Source organism: Vulpes vulpes, chromosome 12 (genome assembly GCF_048418805.1).
Source record: "Vulpes vulpes isolate BD-2025 chromosome 12, VulVul3, whole genome shotgun sequence".
Taxonomy (NCBI): domain Eukaryota; kingdom Metazoa; phylum Chordata; class Mammalia; order Carnivora; family Canidae; genus Vulpes; species Vulpes vulpes.
The window spans coordinates 78,600,296-78,618,530 of NC_132791.1; the positions used below are offsets into that span (position 1 = coordinate 78,600,296).

The following is an 18,235-nucleotide window of genomic DNA, read 5'->3' on the forward strand; positions in this document are numbered from 1 at the left end:
GCCCATCTAGTATCTATATGATTATTATTTTAAATTCTGTATCAGGGGCAGCCCTTGTGGTGCAGCGGTTTAGCACCACCTGCAGCACACGGTGTGATCCTGGAGATCGGGGATTGAGTCCCATGTTGGGCTCACTGCATGGAGCCTGCTTCTCCCTCTGCCTGTGTCTCTGCCTCTCTCTCTCTCCCTCTTTGTGTCTCTCATGAATAAATAAAATCTTAAAAAAAGAAAACTCTGTATCAGGCATACTACTTTTATCTATTAGATTCCTAGCCATAACCTTTTCCTGTTCTTTCTTTTGGGATGAATTCCTCTGTCTTGGCATTTGTCTAGATATGTATCTTCTTCTCTGTGTTAGGAAAGCCTGTTATGTTCTCTGCTCCTGAGAGTAATGGCTTTATTAAGAAGAGATCATATACTGTCCAGCACCTGGTGCTTCAAGAAGTGTGTCTGGTGTGTGCTGCATGTACTCACTCTGCTGTGTGTTTTGGCTGCTCTTTCCCTCAGGTCAGTTCTCTGCTGAGTTTTTCCTTGCCTACAGTAGGGAGTATTTGGACCTTGTCCTGTGTTTGGCAAGTTTTAACTGGGTGTGCTTTGGTCTGCTTGTTTAAAAAGGCCAGATTCTATTTCCGCTAGAGCTGAAGCTTTACAGCACTCTGTGATCAGTAGACTTGGTGCATGTGATGGAATTTTGCTGGTTTTCTAGGGGGAGAGGCCTGCTGCTCTGGCTCTCAGGCACACTTGCCCTGGCATAGAAGCACCTGCAGAGTACAGGGGGGTGGAAATTGGTGTAAGTGGCTCCAGCCTCTACTGGGGGGGCACTGCGCTGCTCCCTGAAATCCACTGGTGCTGTTGGTGGAGGAGAAAGATGGCATTCACCCTCTCCCTTGGCCCCCAACAGGTGAATTCACGCCCTCACTGTCCAGGCAGCCCTCACAGAAGAGAGAAGAATCTCCCCTTGCATGCCAGGCATCCCTCAGATTTCTGCCTTCACAGTGTCTGTGTCTGAGCTATCTGCCCACCTGGCGGCACAGTGCTTCTGTGTTTTATCTCAGGTGCCTGGTGGAGTTTCAAAACTCTAATTTTAAGGACCTGGCACTGCCTGAACCCACCCTGATCCTCTGGGGGAGGATCTTGGGGCACTGGGGCTGGTGCAGATTTATCCCAGAAGGGCAGTTGTGGGAATGCACAGGTGCTTGGAGTTTAGAGTGAAGCACAGCAAAAAGCTGGCATCCACATTAGCTGCCCTCAGCAGGTGTCCCTGCCACTATGCTAATGGATGGGGTGGTGCAGGGGCACCCACCAGTTCTTCTGTCTCCTGTGACTCAGTGCCACCTCTCTCAAGTGCATTCCAAGAAGGGGAACTGTCTCTCCCAGTGCAATGCAGGGGATGCTAAGACCATGCTGTCCGGTCCTGGGTCTCTGGCCTCCTTCTCCACTCCAACACTATGCCCACTGGCTCCACATTGGCTGTAGGGCAGGCTGATTTGAGCTTGACTGATTATAAAAACTCACAATAATCAGCCACTCTCGCTTTTCCAGCCATTGGTTTTGGGGAAGTGTTTTTCTTGTGCACTGCTCTGTCTCTCCTCTCTCTGTGGTTACAGGCTCTCTCCCTACCACAGCACCCGGGATTCTTTTCTTCCCCAAATCATGTCGGCACACCTCCTACCTTCCAGTGTGGCTTCTTCTCTCCCTTTTGTTGTGCAGTTTGTCCTCAGTCCTCAGATTGATTTCTTTGGTGTTCAGAATGATTTGATATTTATCTAGCTGTGTTCAAGGGGCATGGCAAGCATAGGGTCCCCTTATTCCTCTGCCATTTGACTCCTCTCCATTTCATTTTTATTTAATTGATCATCTGGTTGAATCAGGTTACTGTTGCTGTCCACATTTTACCATGAAGAAATTTCCTTAGGGGCCCAGGATATGTCCTGAAAGCCTAGCTGAAGACAAAGGACCTCAGATAGTTGGCTTGCTGTCAGAGCAGAACCTGAGTTCAGATCTTGGTTGCATGGAGTTTGTGAGATAATGTGAAATCTTTCAGAATACACCTGCCCCCATACACACACCTTACTACAAGTAAGGCCTGTGTTCTTCCCATAGCTTTATTATCATATTCCTATTAACACCTGTGTAGCATTTATCACTGTTTGGAACTGACATTCTTTACCCCGGAAGGATGAAGAGACCATATTTCTTGATATATTACCTCATGAGTAGAAAGTTTACCACAAGAGGTCCTAGAGGAGTGTCTGCAAGGAGTGTTCTGAAAACATAATTATATTAAGTCCTCTAGAAAAGAATAAAAGGATTCAAAAGCTTTGTAGATGAAAATTGATGAGTGAGCTACTGTCTCCAAATGCACGGACCTGAAGGCAAGACCTAAACCCAAGAAATTCTTTGTCTCAGATGCTAGAGGGAGGCTCCTATATTGGCTGGGGAAGATTTCTTCATCTGACATCCCAAAGACTAATCAGAAAACCATTTAAGATAAAACTCCATCATGTGACAGTATTACTAGCTTAAAAAAAAAAAAAAAAACCAGCAAAAAATTAAAAAAAAAAATCTGAGGTGCTCTGTTCTTTTCTCAGCTTCATCCTCAGATCTCTGTTTATGCCTCTTCTGAGTTTTCCTGAGAAATGTACCATGGACAGACTAAATTGACCATTTGCCTTAAGACTTAGCATCTTCTTGCAACATGATGGCTTCCTCTCCTTTTTGTAGATTGACTGTTACAGACTCCGATGGAACCTCTAATTCCACAACTGCAGCACTAATAGTCAACAGTGCTGTGGACTGTCCTCCAGTTGCCAATGCAGGACCAAATCAGACCATAACTTTGCCCCAAAACTCCATCACTTTGAATGGAAACCAGAGCAGTGATGATCACCAGATTGTCCTCTATGAGTGGTCCCTGGGTCCGGGGAGTGAGAACAAAGAGGTGGCCATGCAGGCAAGTTCTCTATCCTGCCTTCAGATTTTTACTTGTCTAGCCATACCCCAATCCACCTACCCATCTATCCATCTATCCCTCCATCTGTCCACTCACCCACCTGTCCGTCCATTTACCCATCAATCTATCCACCCACCCACCCATTAATCCATCTACCTATACATCCATACATCTGTCCATCCATTTAAAACTGTTCATACATCTATCTACCTTCCCACCTACCTAAATTATTGGTATGTGGTATAAATCCAGAAAACATGTTTTTATAAGATAGTCTGATATATTACAACTATTAGAAGAGCTCACAGATCTTCCAAACTTACACCCTTTCTGCTCACCCATTCTCTATATGCATAGAAGTGAGTCCTGTGTTGACAGCTTGATCTTAAGGCTAATTTGGGGTAAGTCTGACCCAATATTTTCCACAGAAATACTATTTTAGGATTGGGAGAAACTTCGGAAATAATCCAACATAAACAGTATTATCAGGAAATTTTTCCTTAGTTTGTTTCTTATATTTTTAGAAACTTCATTGTCATCTTTTCTGGATCTAGTGGTCTCTTTTTAAGAGCTTTCTGTATCTAACTTTTAGTTTGCTCAAATCTCAAATATATTTGTCTCAAGACATAATACCATGGACACTGTTGCTGTGAGTGGTGTGTGTGCACATGAACTGTTTGCTCATTCTTGAATCTTTTGGTGATGACCAAAACTATTTGTTTTTATTGCTAACCAGCTTGCTCTTTTGAAGTTATATTGTTATTTGATGGTTTTCTTTAAGTCTTTATTTTATTATCTTTTTTTGTTGTTATTTTATTATTTGTTTGTTTGTTTGTGTAAACAAGCTCTGTGCCCAGTGTGGGGCTTGAACTCACGACCCTAAGAGCAAGAGTAATGTGCTCTACCAACTGAACCAATCAGGCATACCTTCAGTTCTTATTTTATTTCCAGTTAACATACAGTGTTATTATTAGTTTCAGGTTATTATTTGAAAGTTTAATGGAAAAAAGGCAGGACCTTACATTGCTACCCTGTACTCCTTCAAACTACATCTCATCTGTCCAACATAAATGTCTCATTAGTATTTTAGATGAAGTCAGATATCCCAAGAAATCTTACCTACTTTACTTTCTGATGTTTCTGGAAAGTATTTTGCAATTATGATGAATTTAAAATGACTGGTTGGGTTTATGGAACTTGAGAGGGCCATGCTGTAGTGTGCACCTTTGTCTAAAGGTTGTGGCAAGTGGTATGTTTGCTTCTGGTATGCTAAGAATTCTGATCCAGAGTACTTTGGATGCAAAACAGAAAGATGGGATATTTTGTATTTCCTTGGTTAAAAAAATATTCCAGGGGTGCCTGGTTGGTTCAGCCTGAAGAGTGCACAACTCTTAATCTCAGGGTTGTGAGTTAGAACCCCACATTGGGTGTGGAGATTACTTAAAAAAAATACATTTTTAAAAAAATCCCAAATTTTCTTTCCTTTAATTTTTGTGAATTATGTGCCCAAAGCTCACACCCCAGATTTCATCCACGTCTGCCCAATATGTGTTCAAGAGAATCCATGAGTGTGGGGTGCAGGGCCAATCCCACTGCCTCTCTACACCTGCCTGTCTGCAGTGGACACTCTGAGATCATCCATAGTAACAAGGTTATTGCCTTATGATTGATGGATTAAGGTGTTAAAACAGGTGAATTTTTTTTTAAACAGGTGATTTTTTTATTAACTGGCAATCACAAAGATGACTCTGTAAACCAGAGTTTTACATTAGTCTAAATGTTGTGCAGGGCATCCTGCCAAGGGTTTGCTGCAGATGGGGGCGGCCACTGCTGTTATCTGGAGCATATGGTGGCTTCGAGGGTGTTCAGTGACACGTGTTGGTCTGCCTACTTCCCATTTGCCATAACATTCCCTGTACCGAGTGCATAAGCATTTATGTAACCATATTAATTTTGAAGTTAAGTACTAGGAAATTCTACTTTTGTAGAGCTTTACAGAGCAAAATGCTTTGCTTTATTTCGTCAAAGTAGGGGAAAGCACCTTTTTAAAAGTTATTAAAAGTATGTGTTTAAAATTTCACAAGTTCCCCTTATGATAACAATTGATTATCAGTTTTTTCAATTTTCCATTAAAATGTTTAACAAATACATGCAGATACATGTATCTTTAGATGATCTTGGGATCTATAAAAGTAAATAAATTATAATATGATTTAAGATTAAAAATCCTTTCTATGATGCCATAAACTTCAAACATAAGCAATAATTGGAAATGTTACCAGCAGCAACGCAGTAGCAACAAAGTGAACGGTTAAGCTGCAAACAAGTATAGCTATTATATACTCAACTGAAAAAATGTTTTATTGAAAACTTTTCTTGTCTTAGAGTTTTAAAAAATTGTTTTTAGTTGTTAGAGTAATACATGAGTTGTTTCTTGTAGTTGAAAAAAAATTAACTTCTGGGGCACCTGAGTGGCTCAGTCAGTTAAGTGGCTGCCTTCTACTCAGGTCATGATCCAGAGGTCCTGGAACTGAGATCCACATCAGGCTCCCTGCTCAGCGGGGAGTCTGCTCTCTCTGCCCCATTCCCCACTGTGCTCTTGCTCATTCTTTCGGTCTCTCATATGGATAAATAAAAAAATCTTTTTTAAAAAAAGTTGACTTCTGATAAAATGCAAATACATCTTGAACTTACCTCAGTTGCCTTATGGAGATAATTACTTTTATCAGTTTAATATGTGTCCTTACAGAACCTTTTTTGTATATTTGTATATATGCATGTGTACACACAGTATCTGTCACACTATATGTACTGTTCTGCAACTTTCTCTTTTTCCTTGACAATATGTCTTTGACATCTTTCCATTTCAATTCTTATAAGCTACAGACATTTTTTTTTTCCTTAAGTAGGCTCCACACCCAGCATGGAGCCCAACTCCATTTCAGTATTTATAAATTTACCTTATTCTTTTACACTTTCTCCTTCAAACTAGCATTGTAGTGTATCATGGTGGGTCTGGTCACACCCCGTTGAAGAACATATACTTATTTAAAGATTGTTTATTTTAGAGAGAGTGAGAATGTGAGCGGTGGGGAGGGGCAGAAAGAGAGAGAGAATCCCAAGAAGACTCCCTGCTGAGTGTGGAGCCCAATGCTTGAGAGCCTGACCTGAGCTGAAATCAAGAGTTGGCTGTTTAACTGACTGAGCCACCCATGTGCCCCATTGTTGATGAACATTTAGACTGTTTTCAATTTCTGCTATTATAGGCAGTGCTTCCAGCAGCATCCAAGTGTGAGCCTCCTTGTGTGCATGGGCTTTTCTCTAGTGTAGGTAGGAAGTGGAATGCTGGTTAAAGAATATGCTCATTTAACGTGTGAATGGATGTTGCCAAATTGGCTTCCAAAAGGGCCAAATTAATTTAGACTTCTTCAACAGCAAATGAGGATACATAGTGAATTTTAGATTACATTTTCTTGGGGCACACATATTTCGTTTTCAAGTAGGATCTCCATATTTAGAAAAAGTACTCATTTTTCATTATGTCAAGCTGCTTATTGAAATTAATTTTTCTTTTTCATTTCTATTTGCTATTACTTAGGGTGTCAAGACACCATACCTTCATTTATCTGCCATGCAGGAAGGAGACTATACATTCCAGCTGATGGTGACAGATTCTTCAATGCAGCAGTCCACTGCCGTAGTCACTGTGACTGTCCAGCCTGGTATGTGAGATGAAAGAGGGCTTTGGCCCCAGAGATTAAGGCAGAAATGACACCTGACCTCTGTGCTTCAGACAAGCCAAATTTGGTGGCAAATTCTCTAAATCTTTTAACTGTCAAGAAATCGGGGCTGGAATAGCTGAATCCTAATACAAAGCCAGTTTTCTGTTGTGGTTCTGAACCTTGTGTTGACTTTGTCTTTAAACCCTGGCATGGAGACCCAGATGGACATCCTCAGGGCCCCTTGCAGGCTCCACTTGCCAGGTAGACACTCCCACATGTGTCTCATTCTGTTGCAGAGCTTCAGGGAATGCTTGATATATGGCCTGGTAACTCAGATGGATCATAGCCAGATGGAGAACTGACTCCCAGTCATCTCCCAGTCCATTAATGGTTTTGTGAAAACCCAGGACTCTGCCTTCCTGCAGATTTAAATAATCTTAAGAGTAGTTATGTTTTTCTTGACAGTGCTCTCTGCTTTAGAACTTTTCTAGAAGATGCTGCTAATCCCAGTAATTGTCCAGTTTCCTGGCAACTGAAAATATACTTACAGACAATGCATTTATTTATTTTATTTATTTATTGACTATATATAGTCAGTGCTGTTGGTTAGAGCCTGGGGATGTGGAATTAAACAGGATAGACTTGGTCTCTGTCCTCCCAGGGCTCATGGGCAAGTACATCAAAAGAAAACCACATGATCAGTGCATTTCTAGGGGATGGACACTATGCTCCTGGAGCCCACAAAAGGACATACCTCCTGGGCTTGCGGTATCTGCACAGAGTCTTACATGAGCTCAGGGCTGCAGTTGGCCAGGTGAATTTGGGGAGAGAAGGGCAAGAGAAAGAGTTTTTTAGGCAAGGAGACACTGTGCATGAAAGCCATGGGATGAAAGAGAGTTTGGTAGTTCAAAGAATTAAAAAGAATTTAGTGCAACAAGAGAAAGTGGTGAGGATGTGGGAGCATGAGGCATAGGGATTAAAATGCCAACAGATGATCTGGAAAGAGGGGCAGGGCTCACCATCAAGGGCTTTTGTAAATCAATGGTCATGGAAGTGTTTTATCCCAAGGTCAAGAGGAGCCACTGGACCACCAGACGTTACTGAGTAGCACACTGGTCCAGATAGTGAGTAATAGCTGCTTCAGCTTTGGACTACAGGACCTTTTTTTTTTTTTTAAATTTTTATTTATGATAGTCACAGAGAGAGAGAGGCAGAGACACAGGCAGAGGGAGAAGCAGGCTCCATGCACCGGGAGCCCGATGTGGGATTCGATCCCGGGTCTCCAGGATCGCGCCCTGGGCCAAAGGCAGGCGCCAAACCGCTGCGCCACCCAGGGATCCCTTAATTTTTATCTATTTATGATAGTCAAAGAGAGAGAGAGGCAGAGACACAGGCAGAGGGAGAAGCAGGCTCCATGCACCGGGAGCCCGATGTGGGATTCGATCCCGGGTCTCCAGGATCGCGCCCTTGGCCAAAGGCAGGCGCCAAACCGCTGCACCACCCAGGGATCCCCCCCCCCTTTTTTTTTTTAACAGAAAACTTGTCTATTTATTTCAGTATCAATATCAGCGATACTTTGTATCTTTTGCTTTAAACTTTTATTTTTAAGGGGCGCCTGGGTGGCTCAGTTGGTTAAGTGTCTGACTTTAGCTCAGGTCATGATCTCAGAGTCCTGGAATCAAGCCCCACATGGGGCTCCCTGCTCAGCACAGGAGTCTGCTTCTTCCTCTCCCTCCTCCCTGTTTGTGCATGCGCTTTCTCTCTTTTTCACTCTCTCTGTCAAATAAATAAAATCTCTTTAAAAATTTTTTTAAAAAAGATTTTATTTTTAAATCATCTCTATACCCAGCATGGGGCTTGATCTTAAAACCCTGTGATCAGGAGTCACATGCTTTATGAACTGAGCCAGACAGGAGCCCCTTATATCTTTTACTATTGTTTAACATTTAACCAAAATGTTTTGAGTTTTTATTATTTACCAGGCACTGTGTTAGGAATTGGGGCTGCAAGACAAAAGGAAGTCCTGCCTGATAAAGCAGCTGTCAGCTAACTTCCTTCCAGTTCCTTCCTCGCCTCCCCACGGTCTCCCTAGTCCTTCTTCCCTCCATCTGCCCCTCCTCATTGATTTTTCTTCTCTCTTGACTCCATGCCTTTTGAGGTCTTTTGTTTATTGATTTGAGAAAGAGAGAGAGCACACACACGTGCATACATGTTCAAGTGGGTGGGGGGTGGGATCCTCAGGCAGACTTCCTGCTCAGTGTGGAGCCCGAGGGGTAGGAGGAGGGGCTCAATCCCATGACCCTGACACCATGATCTGAGCTGAAATCAAGAGTTGAATGCGTAACTGACTGAGCCACCCGGGTGCCCCTCAAGGTCTTTTAAAGAAACCAAACATGTATATATTAGGGAACAATGTTCCCTGCTGTCTGGCCCCCAGTCTCACCCTTAAACATTTAAGGAGCCTGCAGTGTTTCTCTCCAGGGTTCCCTCAGGACACTGTACACTCTAGTAGCTACCTGCTCCAAGTATGAGTAATTAGCTTCAATCAGGAAATCAGGGGATCGCGGACTTAATGCAAAGAGAAAATAGTTTTTCACACCATTTCTGTAATTCTAGCAAGCAACAGGCCTCCGGTCGCTGTGGCCGGCCCCGACAAGGAGCTGGTCTTCCCGGTAGAGAGCACCACGCTGGATGGCAGCAGGAGCAGAGACGACCAGGGCATTGTCCTCTACCACTGGGAACATGTCAGGTAGGCCCACTTCCCACTGAGCAGTGGGAGGTCCCATCCTGGCCCAGTGCTAACATCGCCTCTGCTCTGGAAGGTCCACATTAAATTAAAGTCCACTGGTGCATGCTGAGGAGTCAGGATTCAAGCACCTTTCTGGAGGTGCAAGAGCAGATCAAGCATGAAAGGATGAGATGTTATTTGTTGGCAGTGGAGTGGGGTGGAGCCACGCCGGCTGGACAGGGCCATCTTGGTGTGGGTGAGCTTTATCAGAAAAGGTGCACAGAGGCCTGTGTAAGGCCTCAGGGGGCCTTCTGTCTACACTCGAACCATCTGCAATGACCATAGACAAAGAAGTGCAGAGCCAATGACTTGCACAAGCCTCGGTTTGCCTGGACAGTAAGGGAAGGAGTGGGATGTTTCTGACAACAGAGGCCGGAGTCCTAATGACAGCCTGTAATTCCCCTGAGGAAATCTGTCATCTGGCTTATCCCCTCTTCTTCTATACTCTGTAAAGATAGATGAGGATTTTGCCTAATTTTATTCAAAGAGGAAATGGGGAGTAGTTTCTAAGACTCTGTTTTGCAAGGACAGATCATTTCACTGACCCCTCAATTGAAAAAAAACGGGGTGGGGCACCTGGGTGGCTCAGTTGGTTAAGTGTCCAATTCTTGGTTTCGGCTCAGGTCATGACTTCAGGGTTCTGGGATCAAGCCCTGCATCAGGCTCTGCACTAAGTTCAGAGTCTGCCTGAGATTCTCTCTCTTTCCCTCTGTTCCACCTCCTGCTTTCTCTCTCTCACTCTCTAAAAAAAATAGGTAAATAAAATCTTAAAAAAACAAAACAAAATAAAAAATCCTCTTCCTAGGAATCACACAGGCTCTATCTAAAATAGGCATTAGCTTATGACCTATACCCTAAACTAGAGAATATAAGTGGATAAAAAGTTATTTTAGAATTCTCTAGATGGTATATGTTTTAGCTGGAAAAAGCGACTTTTATAAGGATTCAAATAATCAGAATACCGTGCCCACGCCTTTTGTTATTCACATCCCTGTTTTTCAGAGGCCCCAGCACAGTGGAGATGGAAAATACAGACAGAGCTATAGCCACCGTAAGTGGGCTCCAGGTGGGTACCCACCACTTCCAACTGACGGTGACAGACCGGCAGGGGCTGAGCAGCACAGCCACCCTCACCGTGGTGGTGAGGAAGGGTGAGTCCTGGCATGGCAGAGGGAGGTGGGGCTCCTTCTGCTTTCCGTCTCACAAGGCCCTAGGCCACACCATGATTATTCAGAAATACTGGTGTTTATCTGTCCACAGTAGACACTGGCCTCAGGTTGGCCAAGAAAAAGCCATTCTTGCTGTGTCCACATTTGCTGTTCTGTCTCCTTCCGCAAAGAAACAGCATTTCCTTTTTTTGTTGTTGAGCGTACTGTCTAGGGGCTGCCTTTTCTTCCTATGACTACTGGCAGTGAAAGACCTGTGTCCACCCATGTCTGCCCATGTCCAGCATTGTGCTTTCTCTCTCGTCTCCTTGGGAACTGAAGAGCAGAGACCTTTTCAAGTTCCATATTCTTTCTTGACTTGTGGTCTAGTCCCATGCCACTCCACACTAGGGACTCGTCCTTCTGTCTTTTCCCTGTGGCTGGAGCTGCCCAAGGACCTTTGCTTCAGACATTTCTATGTCCTCTGTGTCACAGCACTAGGCTCATGGCAACTCATGATGCTGGGTACTGGAATGAATGAATGAACAAACGAATGAATGAATGAGCAGACAGATGATCATGATGTTGAAGTACACAGCTGTAATGAGCATGCTGGACAGAAAAAGTCAAGTGCCATAGACCAGCCAGTGTGGGAGCACTGGGGAGTAGCTGAGCTGCCTCATCCCAGGGAGGGTCATGTGTCAGGCCCAGGAAGCTGGGACTTTATCCCCAGGCTGGGTGGGAGAGGCTGAAGCCATTTTAGCAGCAAAGTGACATAGATTTGGATGTTTTCAAGTGTTTGTGGACTAGTCTACCATATTTAAAAGTAGAGAAACTAGGCTCAATGAGCCATTGTGTCCCCATCACCCAACTTCACAGCTGTTAGTAGTTTGCCACTCTTGTTTCATCTAGCCATTCATATTTTCTTTTATTTTGGTTGGAGTATTTTAAAGCAAACCCTAACACCATGTCATTTTACCTGAGAGTTTTGGATTTTTTAAAAAGGTAATGGTTTGGTGGGAAGAGAAGTCAGAAGCAGGGAGGGCAGAGGGGAAACGATTGACTAGAAAGACATCTTAGGGGTGAATCTTCAGGACTTGATGGCTTTGTGGTTCTGAAGGGAAGGAAGAAGGTGTCTCGATGACTCAGGAACACGACCTCACCACCTGGACAGGTGGCGGTGCCCTGCTCTGAGCTCCGCCCACAGAAGAGCAGCAGCAGGTTTGTGGGAGGTTGACTTGGACACACCAGATTTGTGGGGATGGCATGCCCGGTTGCATTCTGACTGGAGTTCAAGGTTGTGGGGGCATAAGCACAGAAGGGAGTAGCTGCCATGAGGTCTACCCTCGGAGCTACATAGGGTCTGATGGTCATTTTTCACGGAAGGGTATTTGGGCTGCCTCAGTCTATTGCCAGTCTGTTTCTGTGGTTCCCAGCCTCTCCCTGGTCCACAGTGTACAGGTAAGCCTGCTTACTGCCAGGTTCTCCCAGAAAGGGAGTGTGGTGAACAATGTGGAAACGCCGCTAACATAATGGTACCACTTGCCTCTGCTCTAACCTCTGGGGTCTTTTCTCAGGAGAATGGTGGCTGGTGATTGACGGGGTGCTCATTCCTCCCTTGCTTGGATCAATATCTAACTATCCTCACCCCATGACTTTTGCTTGACTTGTTTTTGTGGGGCATTTACCAGGGATCAAATAGGGTTCCAGAGCTCCACCTGAATAAGCTGGATTTCCCACACAGCTGCCTCATCCCTAAAGTGGGGCTGTGTCTTCTGATGGTCTCTGTCTGTGCCCCATTCTCCCCGGCCCCTCTCTCTGAGGCAGTTGTATCAGAAATGGTTCTTATGTTGTTCTTGCATGTTTAACACTCAGAGGAGTGAAGGCCTAATTATCTTTGACTCAAGTTTTTATTTACTTAAGCAAGATTTGACACTAGTAGAAATAAATATATCTATGGGCAAATAGTGTGGGCCAGTACGTAATGATTCAGAGTATATTTTAGACTAAAATATTTTCACTTTCTGGACCCTGATAAAAGTAAGATCATTGTTTCTCTTTTTCAAAAAGAGAAAAACCATCACATTATTAGAAACATCCCTGGTGTCCAGGCTGCCCAGTTACAAATAAGCATGAACAGAACTTTAAGAAAGTCTCTATATTATGGGTAGAAAATAATGCCTCTTGTATGTTAAGTCTACCTATGTGCAAGATGGAACTGTGGTGGATATTTTACGGCACACTTCTGCCACCAACATTTTAAATCAATGTCTTTGCTTTCATTTTTGCCATATTTGACTCAGAAAATAACAGTCCTCCCAGAGCCCAGGCTGGTGGCCACCATGTGCTTGTGCTTCCCAATAACTGCATTACTTTGGACGGTTCAAAGTCTATTGATGACCAAGGAGTTGTGTCCTACCTGTGGGTCCGGGATGGCCAGAGTCCAGCTGCTGGGGTGAGTGCTTGATGAGACTTGTCCCACTTACCCTCCTGCACAGTCAGCCTGCTCAGGCTGCTCGAAGGAAATACCATGGATTGGGCGGCTTCCGTGACACACAGACATTCCTCCCAGTTCTGGAGGTCGTGAGTCCTGCATTAAGGCTCTGGATGACTTGGCTCTCTGTCAGAGCTCTCTCTTTGACTCCCTTCTCACTGCATCCCCATGTGGCAGAGAGGGAGGGGGGCCCTCTGGTGTTCCTTATTCAAGGACATGAATCCATAGAATCAGGGCCCCACCCTTATGACCTCAGGTAACCTTAACTACCTCCTCTCAGGCCCTGTTTCAAACATAGTCACACTAGGAGTTGGGGCTTCAGCAAGTGAATTCAGAGGCCACAGGATTCAGACCATTAGCAGCGTTTCTCTTATGACCTTGTCTTCCTTTCCATGTTCTCTACTAAGATGTTCATGCTTCTAGGTTTCTTCTGTGGGCTGGAGGCAAGGGCTGCTCTTAGAGAAAAGCTGAAGTCTTCTCTAATGTTTTCCTCAACCAGACTTTGGATGGGGCAGGAAACCATAGCCTGGGGGGCGGGGGGGACTTTGAAGCCAAGTCTTCCCGCAGCTTCTCTGCTGTTCCTGTTCTGGTCCAAGCGGATTCTTTCCTTTTTCACTCATCATGCCAGATAGGTCAGTAGGTTAAGGATTGCTATTCCTGTTTCACAAGTATAGGAAGCAAGATGCAGAGATAGGAAGTGACTTGGCCATAGTAAACCAACTCATCTTTAACCCAACCAGGCAGACCCAAGGTTATAGCTCCTGACAGACATTTTTCCCCATTGGGTCCCTCCACCTTTTAGGCTATAAATCTAGGTACATCTTCATTCCTGCTGTTGCTAAGGACTTCAGAGTTGTGGATATCCTCTTGGAGAAGTACCAGAGATGTGGTTATGAGAGTAGGGGAGTGGCGCCCAAGTGGCTCAGTCAGCTAAGCATCTAATTCTTGATTTCAGCTCAGGTCATGATCTCAGGGTTGTGAGATCAAGCCCCTTGTTGGGCTCCCTACTCAGCGGAGAGTCCACTTCTCTCTCTCTCCCTCGGCCCCCTCCCTCCCAGCACATGCACATGTGTGCTTTCTCTCTCTCTCTCTCTCAAATAAATAAATAAACTCTCTCTCTCAAATCAATCAATCAATCAATCTTGGGGAAAAAAAAACAAAAAGAAGTGGTCACAGGGAATGAACTGAACCGGCTTTATACTTTCTGACGTACCTCTGGAATGAATACTCTTCAGCCAGATGATAGATTAGCTTCAAAGTATAACAGCTCTCTGTGCTGAGCACTTGTTACCTTTGGCTACCATCCTCTTCCATTAGCAAGGGTGGGACAGGGATGTCTGAGAATCTTCTCTAATTCTTTGGAGCTTGGAGCCACCAGGAGCAGCCCCACTCAGGCTCATTTGAAAAGGTAAATGTGATACATTAGGAGGAAACCCAAGATGAGACTATTGTAAAACTATGTTTGAGAATAAGATCCAGAAACTCTTCAGAGGGTGCTTGACTCTAATTTCAATGGTTCTTCCCCCCCTGTTGGAGGAAGGGAGCAGTTTGGTATGCAGTAGATAGCCCTTGGTAGGCACAGCTTGGGGAGTACCGTTGCAGGAATCTGTGGAGCCTGGTGCTTTCTATGGAAGACTTGCTGGGGATTACCCATAGCTTCAGCTCACCCACCAGCCTTCTTCCTCTTCAGCCCTCACCAGACAGTCATGTGTACTTTAAACACATGGGCCACTGAGGCCTGCGACCAACAGAAGGCCAGAGTCGGGACCTGAGCATCAACTTGTGAATCATGTTATTTTGTAGGATGTCATTGATGGCTCTGACCACAGCGCCACTCTGCAGCTTACCAATCTGGTGGAGGGTGTCTACAAATTCCGCCTGCGTGTTATTGACCATCAGGGGGCCTCAGACACAGACACTGCCACCGTGGAAGTACGGCCAGGTGCGCTCAGGGGCTTCTATGTCTTGGTTAGTGTGCTGGTCTGTGATCCAGGTGCTCAACTTTCTTGCTCTTTGCAGTTGACAGGGTGACCCTGGGGTTGGGGGGCTGGAGGGATACCTCTGGGGGGACAGGGGAGGGGTGTGGGGTGGAGGGGATGCCTCCTGCAGCTAGCTTCAGCTCCTGTCCAGAACCCCTTGGTGGCTTCCTCTGTACTTCATCATGTATTCCCAGATTTCAGCCACAAAACTCATGAAGGGGAATTGAATGAGGCAGCAAGAATCTCGTTTCACTTTTGTTTTCCTGCCAGAAAGTGCAGCGCATGCAGGAGCTCTGGTGCTGGAGCACTGAGGGAGCCGCTGCCGCGAGGGGCCTCCATGACCCCCTTGTGGCCTGGGCCAAGCAGCACCCAGAGTTGCGCAGCATGCAGAGGCCGGATTCTCATTCCAGGCTTGGGGAGGGGCGTGCCGGCCACAGATTCCAGGTAGCCCCGAGGCTGTTTGGGTTTCCCTGATTAGCTTCTGGGAAAATGATGGAACAACAAGACTTGGGTAAAACAAGAAAAAAGCACTCTCAGCAGCCACTGTACTGTTTGGAAAAATTTGTCCGAGTCTTCTAACACCTAAGAAATTCCCTAAGTCCTAAGAAGTTACCCAGGGGTCATTTTAAACTTTTTAAACTCTTGCTCAGGCCTTACTCCTCCTGTTATCCAGCATGATTCCCAAGGGGAAATACCATGTGTTCTCTTTTCCCAGACCCGAGGAAGAGTGGCCTGGTGGAGCTGATCCTGCAGGTGGGCGTGGGGCAGCTGGCAGAGCAGCAGAAGGACACCCTTGTGAGGCAGCTGGCAGCACTGCTGAACGTGCTGGACACAGACATTAAGGTTCAGAAGATCCAGGCCCACTCAGATCTCAGGTGTGAGCTGCACCCCAGTCCAGCATGATGCACTCTTCATTTCCTGGGCTCATTCCCTATTTGTGCTCATACTTGTATCACATTCATATATTCTTCTTCTCAAAGGGCAGCCGTAAGGACAACATCATTCCAGGTCCCTCCTACAAGCCTCAATAAATGTTTGTTGACCCACAATGTTCTAGATGAAGGAGTTAGCAAACATCAGCAGGAACTAGTTTTTAGCTCTGCTGTCTTCAGAGGGCATGCAAATGGTCTGGGGCTGGCACAGAGGAAGTCTCGCAGCCAGATTTATCCCTACCCCACATTCCGAGGACTGAGGCTTCTCTCAGTGTGAGAGATTACCACTGATTACCTTTGCTGTCTTCTGGGAGTCCAGGAGGCTAACATCTGACCTTTATTTCATTGAGCTTTTATTTTTGAACTCTTATCCAATCTATGAGTCGTAGGGTAGGGTAGGAGGAAACAAATAATACGGGAATGAAAAACTACCATTCATGGCAAATCCATTTGTCAATTATTGTCAGCTACTTTGTTTAGGTTTGTTTTCCAGACAACTGAAGTTTACTTAGAAAAATACCAAATTAAAAATTTTTTGAATTATTTTTTTATAGAACTCTTTCAAAACAAATCACACATTTCCCTTACTTACAAAATATAAAACACTGAACTGAACAATTCTGAAAATTGGCAAAACCAAAGGCATTTGTTTGAAAAATCAACAGATTTGATAAATCTTCAGCTAGACTGACCAAGAAAAAAGAAGACTCAAATTAGTAAAATCAAGAATGAAAGGGGATATTTGTGCCAATCATAGAGAAATTAAAAGTATTATTCTATGAGCAATTGTATATCAGCAAATTAGTTAACCTGGATGAAATGGACAAAAATCCTAGAAAGAGACAACTATGCCAACAGACTGCAGAAGAAATTTAAAATTTTAACAGACCTCTGGTAAGTGAAGAGATTGTAATCAGTAACATCCCACAGAGCCCAGGATCAGGTGGCTTCACTGGTGAATTCTACCAAAAATATAAAGATCTACCACCACTTCCACAAGTTTTTCCAAAACAGAGAAAAGAGGGGAACATTTTCTAACTCATTGCAGGATGCCAGTTTTTACTCTGATATTAAAACCAGGCAGAGACATCCCAAGAAAAGGAAACTACTGACCAATGTCCCGTATGAATCTAGAAGCAGAAATCCTCAGCAAAATACTTTGAAACTGCATCCAGCAACATATTAAGAGAAGTAGACACCATGGCAAAGTGGGATTTATCACAAGCATGCAGGGTAGGCCAATCAATTAATATAATAACCCTATTAATATAGGACAAAACCCACATGATCATCTTAGTAAGCACAGAAAAAAGCACTTGAAGAAATCCAGCAGCCTTTCACAATAAAACTTTTACTTGTACATTGAGTTATGTCCCCTCAAAAGATACATTTATGTCCTAACCCCTAGTAACTATGTGACTTTATTTGGAATTAGGATTTTTAAGGATGGAAATAGTTGAGATAAGGCCATACTGCTGTAGGGTGGAGTCACACTCCATCCAGTGTGACTGTGTCCTTATTAACAAGAGAAGAGACACAGAGACAGACACACAAGGAGATCATCATGTGACAATGAAGGCAGAGATTGGATTGATGTGTCTACAAGCACAGCGCGCCCTCTGCTCAGAGCCAAGATAAGGAAGTGGAACGTGTTTTCCTCTACCACCTTTGGAGACTGGATGGCCCTGACAACACCTCGATTTTGAGCTTCTGGCCTCCGGAACTGTTAAGAGAATAAATTTCTGTTACAAGCCACCCAGTTTATGGTACTTTTAATGGCTACTTTGAAAATGAATACAGATTTGAATAGAAATGTCCCCAAAGAAGACATACCTTGGCTAATAAGTATATGAGAAGGTACTCAACATCATGAGCAGTTGGAAGTGCAAATCAAAACCCCTTTGAGGGGCGCCTGGGTGGCTCAGGTGGTTAAGCATCTGCCTTGGGCTCAGGTCATGATCCCAGGATCCTGGGATCAAGCCCCGCATCAGCTGCCTGCTCAGAGGGGAGTCTGCTTCTCCCTCTCCCTCTGCCTATCCCCCCACCACCTTGTTCATGCTTGCTCTGTCACTCTCTCAAATAAATAAAATCTTAAAAAAAAAAAAAAAAAACCCTTTGAGGTACCATTTCACACCCACTAGGATGGCTGTAATCCAAAAGACAGACCATAACAAGCATTGGTGAGTACATGGAAAAATTGGAACACTCTGCATTGCTGATGA

General features: G+C 44.5%; 1 protein-coding gene across 7 annotated transcripts in view; it reads left to right on the plus strand.

The window, feature by feature from the left end:
* Positions 1–18,235, plus strand: part of KIAA0319 (KIAA0319 ortholog) — a 101,382-nt gene that overhangs the window by 70,744 nt on the left and 12,403 nt on the right. For all 7 annotated transcript variants that reach the window (XR_003235079.2, XR_011995660.1, XM_025999298.2 and 4 more), the window contains exons 9-15: positions 2,725–2,953; positions 6,552–6,675; positions 9,292–9,424; positions 10,466–10,614; positions 12,912–13,063; positions 14,906–15,044; positions 15,797–15,956. Coding sequence is in view for 5 of the 7 variants with exons in the window: in XM_025999298.2 (XP_025855083.2) it covers positions 2,725–2,953; positions 6,552–6,675; positions 9,292–9,424; positions 10,466–10,614; positions 12,912–13,063; positions 14,906–15,044; positions 15,797–15,956 (1,086 nt within the window). In the remaining 2 variants the exon portion in view is untranslated. The remainder of the gene's footprint in view (positions 1–2,724; positions 2,954–6,551; positions 6,676–9,291; positions 9,425–10,465; positions 10,615–12,911; positions 13,064–14,905; positions 15,045–15,796; positions 15,957–18,235) is intronic.